General features: G+C 52.0%; 1 protein-coding gene across 1 annotated transcript; it reads right to left on the bottom strand.

The window, feature by feature from the left end:
- Positions 1 to 517: 517 nt before the first annotated feature.
- On the bottom strand, positions 518 to 8,655 carry RHCG (Rh family C glycoprotein). Its single transcript, XM_040077507.1, has 10 exons — positions 8,233 to 8,655; positions 4,711 to 4,897; positions 4,102 to 4,252; positions 3,615 to 3,762; positions 3,046 to 3,212; positions 2,253 to 2,390; positions 1,761 to 1,897; positions 1,100 to 1,224; positions 825 to 898; positions 518 to 741 (listed from the first exon to the last, which is right to left on the bottom strand). Exons 1-10 carry the CDS (start codon positions 8,417 to 8,419, stop codon positions 676 to 678), a joined length of 1,380 nt encoding a protein of 459 aa, XP_039933441.1. The 5' UTR covers positions 8,420 to 8,655; the 3' UTR covers positions 518 to 675.
- Between the last annotated feature and the right edge of the window lie 3,610 nt (positions 8,656 to 12,265).

The raw sequence follows: 12,265 nt of genomic DNA, 5'->3' as shown, positions 1-12,265 counted from the left end.
AGAGGACAGGGTCCTGCCAGCCTGTGTTGTACGTGCAAGCAAGGTTCCCAAGGAGCTGCTGGAGGCCTCGGTAGAGCAGTTCAAGGGAAGGTGACAGCAGAGGCCATCACATAGAGGTGTAGCTGGACTCACATCTGGCCCTCACCCCTGCCATGGATGGCAGGATGAGTAGAGGGTCAGCTGCTGCACCCCAGCATCCCCTCCTCAAAAAGAACCAGCCTGACCCATGCTTCCCCCGGGGGCTCAGCCCCCACCATGGGGGCTCATCTCTTTCTTGACTGTGGTCTCAAGGTGCCAGCACCCAAACCAAGTATCTCCCAGACTGCATTATATAACATATTGTCTAATGCACTGTTCATGCCTCTACTTTGTCCCCAAGACCCAGGAATGTCCCAGCGCCTCCGCTTTGCCCCGGGCCGCCAAGAGCTCCCCTGGCAGCTGCCGTGCGGCCGGCGGGACGGACGGGTCCGGGTGACATCCCATCCCGCTCGGCCTCCGACACACGGCAGCACAGGCCTGGAAAGAAGAGCACGGCTTTATTATATCCACAGCAGCTCGTTACAAAAGCGGCAGAGTAGGGCAGAGCCCTCGTCGTCACGGGGAGAAGACGATGCTCCGGCGCCGGGAGCGGGGCGAGGTCCCGCGGCGGGGAAGGCGGGCCGGCGGCGGGGCGCCTCAGGGCGAGGCGGGCTTGTCGGGGTTGTGCATGTGGTACGCGTCGCTCTCCTCGTCCTCCGGCACCTGCGGCAGAGCCCCCTGAGCCCCCCGGGCCGGGCCGCGGGCCGACAGCGCCATCTCGTGCCCCCCGCCCCGCTCCCCCTCACCTCCCAGTAAACGTCGTCCTCGAAGCAGTTCTCGGCCGCGGCGTCCCCCCAGATGGGCAGCTTCAGGATGCCCCCTGCAAAGAGGCGGGCGGGGGCCCGTGGGGGATGCGGGAGGGATGCGGCTGGCCCACCCGAGGGGGAAAACGCAGCCCTGGCACAGCGCTCGGTGCCACCCCCCCAGGATGCACCCGGCCGCGGACAGCAGCACACGGATGCCTCTGTTTCAGCTGCAGGTTGGCTCAACCCGCCCCTCTCCGTGCTCCCCTCCGGCTTACCCACGATGGCTCCCCCAACAAAGGCCATCAGCAGGGACACCACAATGCCGGCCGCCTGGAACCCTCCCTGGATACTGGGTGTCCGCGTCCGGTAGACGCCGGTGAAGTCAAACGCCTTGATGAACCTGCCGAGGGCAGAAATGGTGATGATTATCCCTGCAGGAGACATTCCCTGGCTCCAGAGGAACCATGTCGCCCTGCTCTCTTGGGAACTCTTCCTTAGCCCCATCCCTCTTCTGAAGTGGACCCGGAGAGTGTGGCAATGACCAACACACCGCTCACGTCCTTCTCTGACCCCTGGCAAAGCTTTACCAAGGAGGAGCCCAAAACATAAACATTTACTTTGTAATTCAAACTTTTAGCCTTACTCAACCCTACAAAACAATGCAGGGGAGAGGGAGAAGCACTTCCCTCCCCACTGTGGCCCAGAATAATGCCAAACAGCAGGACTGTGGCTCACTTTATGACACCACCAAGAGTCAGCTGCGTAAGACGAGGCTACAGTTCAGTAAGCACAACACAGTCAGTGCACCCCATGTTTTTGAGGGACACCTCCCCATGACTCTGAACTATTAACAAAAACTATTAATTGTTCCCTGCTCCCAGCCCACAGAGCTTCAGGCAAGATCTGTTCTCAGGGAAGATTTTCAAGGCATCTTACCCTTCCTTTCCATACACATCCTCGGTGGCTGCCGCTGCTGTGATGGCCCCCACAATGCCCCCAATAAGGCCTGGCATGGCATGGAGGTTGTGGATGCCACATGTGTCCTGAATGTGCAACCTAGACTCCAAAAAAGGCTGAGGGGAAGGGAAGTAGAGAGAAATCAGGGAGTTGTGTGTGGCCCTGGAAAGGATTAGTTCCTTCCATGGAGGACTGGGATAAGCAGAGAAAGAGGAGTGATACTGTGTCCCATTAAAGAGCTAAGAGCTTGTAGACAAAGATGTGAGCCAAGCTCAAGATAATCTAACAACATATCCTCCAAACGTGCTCCTGTTGCGAGTCTGAAACTTCCTGAGCGTTTTGGGGCAGTAAAAGGCGACAGAAGTGCATCTCATAAGAGATTCCGGAAAGCAGGAACTGTCAAAGGGAAGTCAATCCATATCTGGTCTCCTCAGCAGGACCAGGGCTGCAGACCCCTCGAGCAGCACTCACCGTGAAGTAGACATACCCCACCGTGGACACGATGCCAGAGACGGACCCGACAATGAGGGAGCCGTACGGAGTCAGCATCATCTCGGCGCTGGTGCCCACGGCCACGCCGCCGGCCAGCGTGGCATTCTGGATGTGGACCTGCAGAACCAACCGCCCTGCCTTGGCATCTCAGGGAGATTGCAATTGCTCAGGGATGGTGCAAATGCCAAAGCGGGAGAATCAGCTCTGAAAATGTTTCCAGGGGAAATATCAGGGCCCATTTTCTACTTGGCGGTGAAAAACAAGAAAAGAACAGGCAGCTTCTCTCTGTAGCACAGGTGCACATAGACTCCCACTCCCTGTACCACACATGTTCTTTGCATCCACAGATATGGGTGGGGAGTTGTGATGAGATGGAAATTGTCTCACCCGTGTGTCACGCAAGCTCTGCTGTCACAGAGACGTGTCACCCACACATCTAACAAGTCAGCCCCCCGATTGCTCATGAGCTGCTGCGCGGGCCTTGTTTGATGGGGAGCGCTGCCAAAAAGGGCTCTGCAGCCCAGCAGAGCAAGTCCAGCTCCTGCTGTGATTTGTGTCCACCACAGGTGGGGCATCACCCCACACCTCAAGCCCTGCAGGAGCCATTCCCACTTTCTTATTCAGTATAGCCTCAGAGTTTCTGCCTGGATGCCAGTTTCACCATCATGCCCTGAAACCCTGTGTCCGTTCAGCAAAGTACAAATACCAGTTTTTTACTGGACCTTCGATTAACCTCATTATATGTCCCCTGGGCTCTCTGCTCCCATCTTACCATATCAAGCTTGCCCTTCTTTTGCAGCATGCTGGAGAAGGCCATGGTGGTGAGGACGCAGGCGGCCAGCGAGCAGTACGTGTTAATGGCAGACCGGTGCTGGGCATCCCCGTGATCAGAAATGGCCGAGTTAAAACTGGGCCAGTACATCCACAGGTACAGCGTACCTGGTGGGATGGGGCAGGTGGGATGAGGAAGAGAAAGGGAAAAGAGAGAATACAGGGGTTGAAAAAACACCCTACTTCTTTAGGAAGATATTTCTGCACAGAGGGAAGTTACATCCCATAGTCCTGCCTCCCCAGATTCACACCCCACGTGATGAGACCAACTTCAGGAAAGGCTGGCAGAGAAAGGGAACCAAAATGCATCCTTGTCTTCCCAGGCACCATCTCAGCCCAGCCGCTGCTTGAAGGGAGCTGAGTAACTCTGAAAGGTGAAAGATCTCTGCGATGCAGAGCTCCTCAGCTCCATATCCTGGTTTCAGCTTGTCCCAGACACACAGGAGGAACCAGCCCTGTGCAGCTGAGTGGTCCCCATGTAGCAGCACGCCGAGGTGAGGGCTGACTCACCGATCATGGCAAAGAGGTCGGAGTGGTACACGGAGCCCTGCTTGTCCTTACTCTGCTCCAGGTTGGGTCTGTACAGGACCCGTGTCACCGTGAGGCCAAAGTAGGCTCCGAAGGTGTGAATGGTCATGGAGCCACCTGCATCCTTTACCTGCAGCCATGGGAAAATGGAGGTTTGCTTCTGCAATTGCCACTCATTCTGGAGCTGAGGCCTGATTTGCATCATGCCCAGCTTGTCTGCACATTTGACAGAGGGACCCAGCTCCTGAATTGCCAGGCTTATGTGTAAAACCCCAGAAGATCTCCCTTCTCAGGGAAGTACGACCCACTGCCCCTCTCTTTCACAATCTGCCTACTTTTGCTGCCTGAATTCTTGCATTTTAAATGCTTATGAAGGCAGTGGCTCGGTGGAGCCACAGCAAAGGGAGACAATTTGGACAGGTGCAGAGAGGAAGGAGCAGAACAAAGCAGGTACTACCTAAAGCCTTACATGAAGAAGGTTGAGGAGGATATACTCGTTCACTGAAAAGAGCGTGACTTGAAACAAAGTCATGACAAGGAGCTGTATGGGGCTGGTTTTGCCCAGGATGGCCCCAAAGGCGATGCACACAGAGCCCACGCAGAAATCAGCATTGATCAGGCTGGAAAAGGGGAAGGAAAATTGTGGTTTAATAAGGAAATACTTCTCTGTAAATCACTCTTATCTACCCCCAGCTCTAGAGACCCCACCTGATGACAAAGAAGTGATTAGGAGAGACCCCTGGATTTCCCACTGACCTTCCTCCCATCCTCATACCCCCACGTTATTCAGGTAACGTGCATGATACACATTCTAAACACTGACATCCTTGGTGCCTGGCTCGGCACTAAGGGCTGACACTCATCTCAAGTTTCCCTTTGAGCAGTACCACCACAATGGCAGGTACCTTTGGAATAAAAGGTGGAAAGCAAGTGAAAGTACGTGGAGGGAAAACAACAGTTTAGAGACTGATTTGTATTTGACGTAACTGAGGGACAGGTGCTGCCAACAGCTTGGCTCTCATTACAGCTCTTCCACTGGCCATTCTAGGTGCCATCCTAGACCCCAGCTCTTCCTTACTTCTCCACTCCAATGAGGATCTTCCCATCCTTGAAAGAGTGGAACCAGCCTTGCATCAGGAGAGCCCACTGGATCCCAAAGGCGGCAAGGAGGAAATTGAAACCCACAGCTCCAAATCCATAGCGCTTGAGGAAGGTCATGAGGAAGCCAAAGCCCACAAAGATCATCACATGGACGTCCTGGAAAGCTGTGCAGAGGGAAGGGACTGTCAGCTCTGCGGGGACAGCAGGGCTGCAAGTGCCACTGCATTTGGTGTTGAAAAGAAACTAATTACATCAGTAGCAATAGGGGGGAAATTCAAGAGAAAATGTGTATTTGCCTCATGTCCCCGCGTTTCTAAGTCTGAAAATGGCTCAGCTATCAGAAACTGGCTTTTTTGTTAAAAGGCTCAGGCTTTAAAGTAAATGTTTTCTAAAAGCTGTGTGCAAAAGAAGACCTGAGAGTAATGGAGTGTACAGAGAAAAACATTTTTCTATTCAGATTGTTTTTTCCCCTTTTGTAAAAAACTCAAAAAACATCATGTGAATTGAACAGTAAAGTTTTGTTAAAACACGTAAATGGTCATTTTGGGTAGGTCCATTTAGTGCGGGGTCCTGGTGATGGCTCAGAGCAAGGAGAGCACAAGAACAAGGAAAGTTTACAAATACATTTTTAAATGCTTTGGAAATCAGTAGCAAAACACCCTTGAGACCAGAAACCCACCTAGTGAGATTTTTAGTGCTTAAACCAGAGAGACCCAGTTTTTCCCACTAATGGTCAGACCTACTCACCCAAGCCCCTCACTTGCCCTTCCCCGGGGGAAACCAGATCTGTGGGAACCTCTTGAAAGACCTTCTTGGTGCAGTAAACCCGCTGTACTTTTTAATGCTGCACGTTTCTATCAGATAAGCATTGCTTTGCAATTAAGTGAGCTGAAACGCTTGCATACTTACAAATTGAACCATGCAAACCCTCACACTGCAGGCCACCCATGCAAGAGAAAAAACAGGAGACCCAAGACCTGGGATCCCCCCTGGGAGACTCCCACCACCAAACCCATGCTGCAGAGCAGAGAAATGCAGCAGTGATGGCGCTAAACCAGAAAAGTCTGCATTTTGCAGTGCACAAGTCATTATAGCCAATATATAGAGCAAAGTCTGTGCACTCAGAGAGGGTGTGAGCTCAGGGCAAAGGAAATTCTGTGGCTGCAAGTCCGCTCTACCCCAAGCCTGTGCTGAAATCCATCAGTCCCTGGCCCATTTCCACAGGGCTTGTGTCTGCTACTTCCATTGAGGGCTGGTGAAGACTTGTGAGAAGTGTAGCCTGCACAAGCTGAGTTTTGTCCTTTTGTGCTTTAGAAGACCTTGCAACTCGTTTAAGGATGAGCATTTGGACAGGCTCAAGCCATGTAGTGCCATGCTAATCTGATTGCTTTTAAAAAATGCCCCCCATGCCTATGAAATCACTCTTTAAAAAGGAAGGAGACGAGACCTGCAGCTGGCAATGTTCAGCAGAGGTCACTTCAAAATCACTTCTCCACATGTCCTAAGAAACAGTCTTACTGTGCTTTTACCACACAAACCCACAGACTTTCCCTCTGCAGCTGTATTTATTTCCCCTCTCTCTTTTCCAGTGTAAGCAGCAAAAAATACAGCTAGATTTATCTGCTGCCATTTGCATTATATATTCATTCTTCCATCCTAAAAGCAGAAACACACAGGTCAGAGTTAAAGCTGTGGACTGTGTGCCTTCCAAAAACCCAGAGGATCGCATTGTGCGTTAGACCCTGTACGAACTCAGGAAGAAGAGCAGATCTTTCTTTAAGCCACACCCAGCCAAAAACCTTTTTCTAACCCTTGCCTTTGTTTTTCCTTAGTAAGAATAACATTGTTATCACTCAGAGGCAGCACAGGCCTTGTCATGCCCTAAAGGTTTTGTAAGACTGTTTTAGTAGCAAGACAATTGCCATAACTATCAAGAGTAAGTGTTTGGGCTTTGGCTCCTGGGGACAAAAAAAAATATCTCATTTCTTTTCCCCTAGAGAGCAGATGAGTTACTGATTACAGAATATCTGTGTGCAATCCAAAATGAGAAGGAATTGTCACACTCACTGAACCTGGCAATGGGCATCACTGACACAACCACATATTGGCTTCCTGAAACCAGGATAACTTCCCTCTGCCTGCCTTCCCAATCTTCTCTGGCTTGAAGGACCTGTTTGTTTGTCACTCCTATCCCTCTGCCATTGCAGACAGGTGCTGTGGACAGCAGCGGTCACAGATGATGGTACAAATGATCTTTGGGTGTTCAACCACCACATTCTTCTGAGCAGCACTGGGTGGACACAAGGATGAAAACTCCAGGACTTGGCCATCTTGTCATATTTGTCCATCTTTGTAGAGAGAGAATATTTCTGATTAGATAAGGGAGAAAGAACCGCTGTGCTTTTGGACATGTGAGCTCTTCCTCAGGTCTGAAACAGAGGAATTCAAAGCTAAACTGAGCAGTTGCCCTTAGATTGATTTAGTTGTGTTGAATCCATCCTGTCATTTGAGGGGGAATATTTGGCACTGCAGAACAGGAGTGGGATCTGAGGACAGAAGAGATGTCACTTCCTCAGCTCCCACACACTCTTTCTTGGACTCCTGATGTCCTCCCAGCACTCCAGTGACAAGAGCAGCCTTCAGGCGCTGCTGCTGTTTCATGCCAACCTGTGTGGGGCTTGTCCCAAGGGCAGACGTCCAGGGAGAGCCCAGGGCAGCCACGACCATATATGAACCTGGAGGCCGTCTGAGCAGCGGGTTTCTGTAAGCAAATCCTTTTCTGAACTAGCTAATCCTCAGCAGCCACAGGTTGCTATAGCTCCTTTGATTTAGCAGGTGTTTTTAATGGAAATGTTCTAAATAGATGCATGACTCAGGCCTGTTGCTTCCTTGGAAACAATTGCCTACAGAAGCAGCCTGTTCTGAAAGGCTCACAAAGATGACCAGCCCTGGAGATCAAAGCTACCCAAAGGCACTGCTCGGCCAGAAGAGCTTTAACCTTCTGAATAATTTCTGTGTCACTACAATGCAGAGACCCGAGAACCCTGGGAACCTGGCAGCTTAGGAGGACTCTGGAGCTGAAATGCCAGTAGCTAAAGGGTAACGCACAAGTGAGGGGGTGGACGGAGGAAGAGGAGGAAGATGTCACAGGATCTCGACAGCCGTTCCTCTGTGTGCACAGAAAGGCTCGCTCTGATCCACAGCTGAGGGAGGGGGCAGCAAGCTCAAACTTCGAGAGTGCTGGGAGCACGTCAGCCCTATTCCTGGAAAAAAGACGTCACGGTACCCTGCTGACAGAGCCCCAAGGCACCGGAGGGCCGTGAGGCTTTTCTCGTGCTCTTTGGTGAACCCCAAGCCAGCCTCAAGGCAAGAGCACGGCTTGCTAACAATCGGTGGAGACAGCGCTCTGCCACAGCACAGGATGGGATGGAATGGGTTGGGATGGGATGCATGGGATGGGGACCAGCCAGCACAAGGATGAGGCTTCCAGAATACTCACAGGGGTATCGGAAGTAGAAATCGTTCTCTATGTCACTGGTCAGGTTCATCTCCCGTTTCTCCTCCTCCCAGTGCGCATCGGCCTCGGCGCCGAAGCGCACGAAGACTCCGAAGAGGACGATCATGGCCACCTCCCAGAGGAGGCACACGAGCGGGAGCCGCCAGCGCATGTAGGTGTTCTTGGCCATGCCTTGGTGCCTCGGCCTCTCCACCCGCAGGGATTCCCGGGGGACCGTGCGAGCCGCGTCCCCCGCGCCCGCCCGGGGCCGGTCACATATATAGGTCGGAGAGGGCGAGGTGGGGCCCAGGGAGGTGCCTCCGGCAGGATCACATTTCAGAGCACTGGAGCTTCAGCAGGGTTGTTCCTCTAGCCCACCTTCCTCCCCGGGAGGAGGGACGGGCTTCAGCACCTTTCCTCCGCGCTGCTCCGAGCACCTTTGAGCCCTGCCTCCGCGGGCACGGGCAGATGTGGAGGCCAGTGTGACTGGGGAGTGGAGCCAGAGTGTCCAGCCCCCTGCTCTGCCCAGTCCCACACCCCTTCCCTGCCCCTGGCAGGAGCACCCTGATCCCTGCTGTCCCCTCCCTCCCGGCTCTGGGTGTTCCTCTCACCCCCTCCCCAGCTCTGAGATTGCCCTTCCCCAGCTGGCACTCTGGGTGAAGGCAGGGTGCCCTTTGCTCCAGCTCTTGGCTTTTGGAAAAGCAGCTGAGGTGCAGAACAGGAGCAAGGGGAAGGTGTACATTTCAGATGGGGTACCGAGATCCTGCATGAGTGCACGGACATGTGATGGCCTTGCCAAGGTTGTAAGCATGTTCAAGTGACACATGTTCTGTGATTTCCCAAAGTGATTTACCCAGAGCATCCTCCTGGCAAGGCAAACTGAGCTGGGGCTGCATAACCAGGACAATACTGTGAGGTGGTGCTGGAGGCCTAAACATCCCCTCCTCTGGTATGGTTTTCTTTTAATTAACAAACATAAACACAAAACGCCATTTTCCCTACTGTTTTGAATTATGTGCTCTTTCCCCAAAGGGCCAAGCAAGTCCTTCAAATGGATCCCAGCTCCTTCCTCTGCCTGCAGATCCCTGAGTTGCCTGTCAGTCTTCAAGAGATGAAAGACTGCAGCCCAGGCAAGCTGCCCAAATTTGCTGATGGCATCTAATTGTGGCCCGCAGGCTGAGCAAGCAGCACTGATTTTGGTGTTGATTAGGCAATAATTTGAGTTTATTATTTTTTCTTGTGTTCTTTCTTCTCAAAATGACAGATGGCAGAAAAATGCTGTGGATGGTCTTGAAGAGACTGACGGCCACACAAAATCACTCTCCAACCTCATTTGAACCCTGTGCAGGCAGCAGGAAAGAGACAGAGTTGGGAAGAAGAGAGAAGCTCATCTGCCTCAGCCCTCACCCTGCATGATCAGAGCTCCTTGTGACTGGGGTCACTTTTTGGGGACACCTAAACAAGTGGATGTTGCTGTTGTTTGAAGGACGAGCTCCCCCTCGAGCAATGCTGCTCAGGATATATTTTTGGGTCTCCTATTACACAGGTTTTCTGCAGGGCTGTCTCAGCTGTACACACCGGGATACAAAAGATCTCTAGCTAGAAAGAAGCTGAAATCCCCAAACAATACTTGATCTCTAATTGCTGGAACACTGTTGACAGTTGCATGTTCTCGCGCCAGCTACGTGGTAAGACCAGTATTCTGCCCTGCCCTACAGCATAGATACCTTGAAAACGGCAGCACATTTTAAAACAAAAGGGAACTTGCTTAGGTACTGTAGCCACCAGCAGCTGCACTCTGTGATTACTTTAGCAAAAGAGTAACTGCAGAGCTTTCACTGAAATGCCAGGGTCTCCAGAAAAGCAGCTTGCAAAGCCCTTGTGCAGACCCCAGAGGCAGCAGTTCTGCCCCACCTGCTGTCCCCAGCCCCTCTCTCCATGTGTGGAGGCCAGGAACAAAGGCTAATGGCTTTTCTGCTGGCCTGATAGTCTCACCTTGCTGCACTGCCTGGCACTGCCCCTCCTTATCAACCTGCAGATCAGCACTTTGTCACTGCAGTCCCATCAGGGCTGGCATGCTCCACTGGCTGTCCGTGCTGAGAGAGTCCATTAAAGGACCAGCATTTCTCCAGGCTCCTTTTCAGGGCCAGGATATCACTGGGAAGGCTGATGGGGCTGTGCCAGCACATGTGTCTGCAGCAGTGCTGGCAGAGCACTTCCTATGATGGGTTAGACCATTGCATCCACCCTACAAGGTACCCAGCTGTGTGACAGGACACAGGGCAGGCTTCACCATGCCTCAGTCACAAATATCAAGGTGCTTAAATGTCCTGTTGGAAACTTCAGGCTGGTGTGAACTCGCTCCACCACAGAATTTTCCCCATCATATCCAGCACCCGTACGAGCCCCAAAAAATCACTGGGATGATGTTGAGGGAGAAGGAACATTTGCCTTTCTGCTTAAGAGATGTGGGACCAGGTGTCTGGCAGTGTCCAGATCTTAGTTACCTTGGGTGAGGGTTGTACAGTACTGGTCGCAGCTGGGTCTCGCCAAATTTCTCACTTTTATGAGCACTAAAAATATTTGAAAATGTATAGATAAAATCTAAAGTACACAGAAAGCCTGCCCTCTTGCCTGGAGGCCTTGGGGCAGCTTCACCCTGGATAGGAGGGAATGGGTGCTTCCCAGAGTCAGTGGTCAAAGCAGCCACTACCAGTAGCTTTTGGACACATGGGGTGGAGAAGGCACAGGAGAGTGAGGATTTGGGGAGTCTTGGAAGCCTTGATGCAGCACAAGTAAGACTCTGGGCATTGCCCAGTATCAAAGGTAACTTGTTGCTTGTGCAGGTCCTTGAGGAGTGACCTGAAAGCAAAGCATCTGAGTCAATACAAAACAAAACTTTTTTTTCAGGCTGGCTCAGCAGAAAGGAAAAAAAACTTTCCAATGGGGCAGGACAGAGTGGTGGTATGAGGGGAGATCAAACAGTTCACTTAGGTCTGGGCTTTCTCATCCCTTTTTTTCCACACTCACCATTAAGTATCCCTTGGAGATAAATGTTGGAAACAGGACAAAATAGTGAGAGCTTTTTAAGTTAAAAAAAATCTTATCTGGATCAAAGTGACAGACAACCACATGTGAGCCAAATTCACAAATGATTTTTCTTGTGCCCTCTCCTTCCTCCCAAGAAACAGCATTTATCAAAAAGTAAATGATTGTCCAGAAAGAACCCAAGGACTGTTTGAGAGGGAAGTTGGTGTCCTTGTGGAGCAGGCAGAGAGGGCAAATGTCTGTGAAAGCAGCGCAAACATGGGACAGCACAAGAAGCAGAGGTGTGAGCAACTCTGGCTGTCACACTGGGAAACTCCTTCACCTGGGCTCAGCCAACACCTCCACTGGCCTTCCCAAGAGTGGGATGGGAATTTGCTTCCAGAGCAAATACACTGCAGTGGGCAGGAAAGGAGAAGGAGTTTGGGTAGCTAGCAGCAGTTCCTGTGTTGGAAGCTGTCAGACTTTGCTGGGAAACTCCCCTTTACCCTGAGTTTGTTTCGGGTCCCTGGTGGACTGTGATAAGGCAGGTTTTGGTCACACTCTGCTAAGTGTCCTCAGTGGACTGCTGGGACAGATGCCAGCGGCTGGACAATGGCAGTGACATGGTGTGGTTGGCTCTTCTTCAGGGTCCAAACAGCAGAGTGATGTCAAGCAGCAAGAGATGTCAGCCCCCAGCCAGGAGAGGGGAGCCCACACCCCCAAGGCTGCAGGCTGCCCTCTGCACTTTTCCAGGAGGCCTGTTGTCCTTCTCTTGCTCTTGGTGTCCGGTTACTCTTGCCCACCCGAGTGGATCAGCTGCTGGTTCCAGCTCATTAAACCCGCTTGTGTTCATAGTCACCAGCAGAGCTGAATGGGCGGTTTAGTGCCTGCTTGTCTTTGTTGCCCTATAAATATGACTGGCTGGTGATGATGCTGGTTTGGGCTGGGGCATTCAAGCTCTGGAGGCGAGAGTGGAGCAGACACCTGGGTGGCTCTGCTCTCTGGGGAT

Source organism: Hirundo rustica, chromosome 13, assembly GCF_015227805.2.
Source record: "Hirundo rustica isolate bHirRus1 chromosome 13, bHirRus1.pri.v3, whole genome shotgun sequence".
In the NCBI taxonomy this organism is placed as follows: domain Eukaryota; kingdom Metazoa; phylum Chordata; class Aves; order Passeriformes; family Hirundinidae; genus Hirundo; species Hirundo rustica.
This window is presented reverse-complemented; position numbering and strand designations above follow the sequence as displayed.

What these genes read in the sequence shown, in the direction of transcription:
- RHCG (XM_040077507.1), bottom strand. Translation starts at nt 8,419, where the DNA reads ATGGCCAAGAACACCTACATGCGCTGGCGGCTCCCGCTCGTGTGCCTC. An exon ending in GATGTGTATGGAAAGGAAGG is followed by an intron (nt 1,225 to 1,760) that starts GTAAGATGCCTT and finishes TGCCCTCGGCAG; the next exon opens with GTTCATCAAGGCGTTTGACT. An exon ending in TGTTGGGGGAGCCATCGTGG is followed by an intron (nt 899 to 1,099) that starts GTAAGCCGGAGG and finishes GCCTCTTTGCAG; the next exon opens with GGGGCATCCTGAAGCTGCCC.